General features: G+C 35.0%; 1 protein-coding gene across 4 annotated transcripts in view; it reads left to right on the top strand.

Moving 5' to 3' along the window:
* ALG13 (ALG13, UDP-N-acetylglucosaminyltransferase subunit) overlaps nucleotides 1-1,872 on the top strand; it is an 83,672-nt gene that overhangs the window by 73,862 nt on the left and 7,938 nt on the right. For all 4 annotated transcript variants that reach the window (XM_011984486.1, XM_011984484.1, XM_011984485.1 and 1 more), the window contains one exon: nucleotides 1,442-1,482. In XM_011984486.1, coding sequence (XP_011839876.1) covers nucleotides 1,442-1,482 — 41 coding nt within the window. The remainder of the gene's footprint in view (nucleotides 1-1,441; nucleotides 1,483-1,872) is intronic.

The following is a 1,872-nucleotide window of genomic DNA, read 5'->3' as shown; positions in this document are numbered from 1 at the left end:
CTCATTGTGGTTTTGATTTGCATTTCTCTGATGGCCAGTGATGATGAGCATTTTTTCATGTGTCTGTTGGCTGTATGAATGTCGTCTTTTGAGAAGTGTCTGTTTATATCCTTTGCCCACTTTTTGATGGGGTTGTTTGTTTCTTTCTTGTAAATTTGATTGAGTTCTTTATAGGTTCTGGATATTAGCCCTTTGTCAGATGAGTAGGTTGCAAAAATTTTCTCCCATTCTGTAGGTTGCCTGTTCACTCTGATGGTAGTTTCTTTTGCTGTACAGAAGCTCTTTAGTTTAATTAGATCCCATTTGTCAATTTTGGCTTTTGTTGCCGTTGCTTTTGGTGTTTTAGACATGAAGTCCTTGCCCAACAAGCTGATTTTTAAAAAAAAGGCAATAAATGTATTTGTATGTGTAGGGAGTCTCCAACTTAAAGAGGGGTTTTCTGAAAGTTCATCTGTTAGTGGAACTCAGATTATGTTACTTTGTAAATAAAAATATGTGTGGATCTCAGGTCAAGCAATAAAAATACATTTAGAGGTGCAATTGGAATGCTAAAAGCAGTTTTTGTTCATTTATGAAATAGTTCAGTTTCATAATGTCAAGAAAAATTACCTTGCTCATTGCCCTTCTCTTTGGAGTTCTGGTGGTGGTATGTCAGTCATGGCAAATAAAAACAGGATGAATTGTTTCATATTGTTCTAATTGTCTCAGCAGGCATCACTAATCTCTGTCAGTAGAGTATTAGTCTGTATTGTATGTGCTAGTAACTGAGGACCAAAATAATTGCTTATGTTCTAGAAGTGTATTAAAGTAAAAATTCCATTTTGAAACAAACAAGAAAATGCCTTTATTGGATTCTTCCTAAATATTACCCAAGTGACATTCTTTTAACATCTGCCTAAAATTAAGATTAGAAATAAAAATTTTATTTGGTAACTAAACCTTAGATGAGAAAATAATTTTACCTATATTGGTAGCTAAGTAGTCATTTACTATAAGGTAAAATTGAGAATGGTATTAATGTGGTAAGATTACATTGATATCTTAATAATGCTGAAACAGAAAAGCTCTTTTTTTTTTTCTTTTTTGAGATAGAGTCTCACTCTGTCACCCAGGCTGGAGTGCAGTGGCATGATCTCAGCTCAGTGCAACCTCCACCTCCCAGATTCAAGTGATTCTTATGCCTCAGCCTCCTGAGTAGCTGGAATTACAGGCATCTGCCACCACATCCAGCCAGTTTTTATAGTTTTATTAGAGACGGGGTTTCACCATGTTGGCCAGGATGGTCTTGAACTCCTGACCTCAAGTAATCTGCCCACCTAGGCCTCCCAAAGTGCTGGGATTACAAGCATGAGCAACCATGCCCAGCCAAAAGAGCTTTTAAAAGATAATTCTAATTGCTTATGTCAGTCAAGTCACTAATTTTTTTGGTTTTTAATTTTAGATACAAAAGTTTTGCAGTACTATTTCAATCTAGGATTACAGGTAAGTGCCATGTTAAAATTTCTTTGATAAGCCCTATTTTCAAAGTATAAACTGTTTTGATAATCAGACCCTTGAACTTCAAAAACCAAAAGCACTAAGGCGACTAAAAATTTTATTTCTGTCTGAGAGATCTCTCAAGATGATGTAGTTCAGTTGTCTGCTTTAGCCTCCCAGTTCTTTAGTTTCTCTTACAAAATACTCATTAAACTGAAGAGAGGGGTACTGGGCTGTAAGCAGCACAACCTCAGCATATATTAGATTAGCCATCATATTTAACATTACATACTAACTTTTCACTGTGGTGGTCTGTCTCAAAATAAATGAATTATCCTAAAATATTTTTATGACTATCTTTCCATTTTATGTGAAAATTAGACAGATTCAAAGATA

Source organism: Mandrillus leucophaeus, unplaced genomic scaffold (genome assembly GCF_000951045.1).
Source record: "Mandrillus leucophaeus isolate KB7577 unplaced genomic scaffold, Mleu.le_1.0 Scaffold269, whole genome shotgun sequence".
Classification (NCBI taxonomy): Eukaryota; Metazoa; Chordata; class Mammalia; order Primates; family Cercopithecidae; genus Mandrillus; species Mandrillus leucophaeus.
This window is presented reverse-complemented; position numbering and strand designations above follow the sequence as displayed.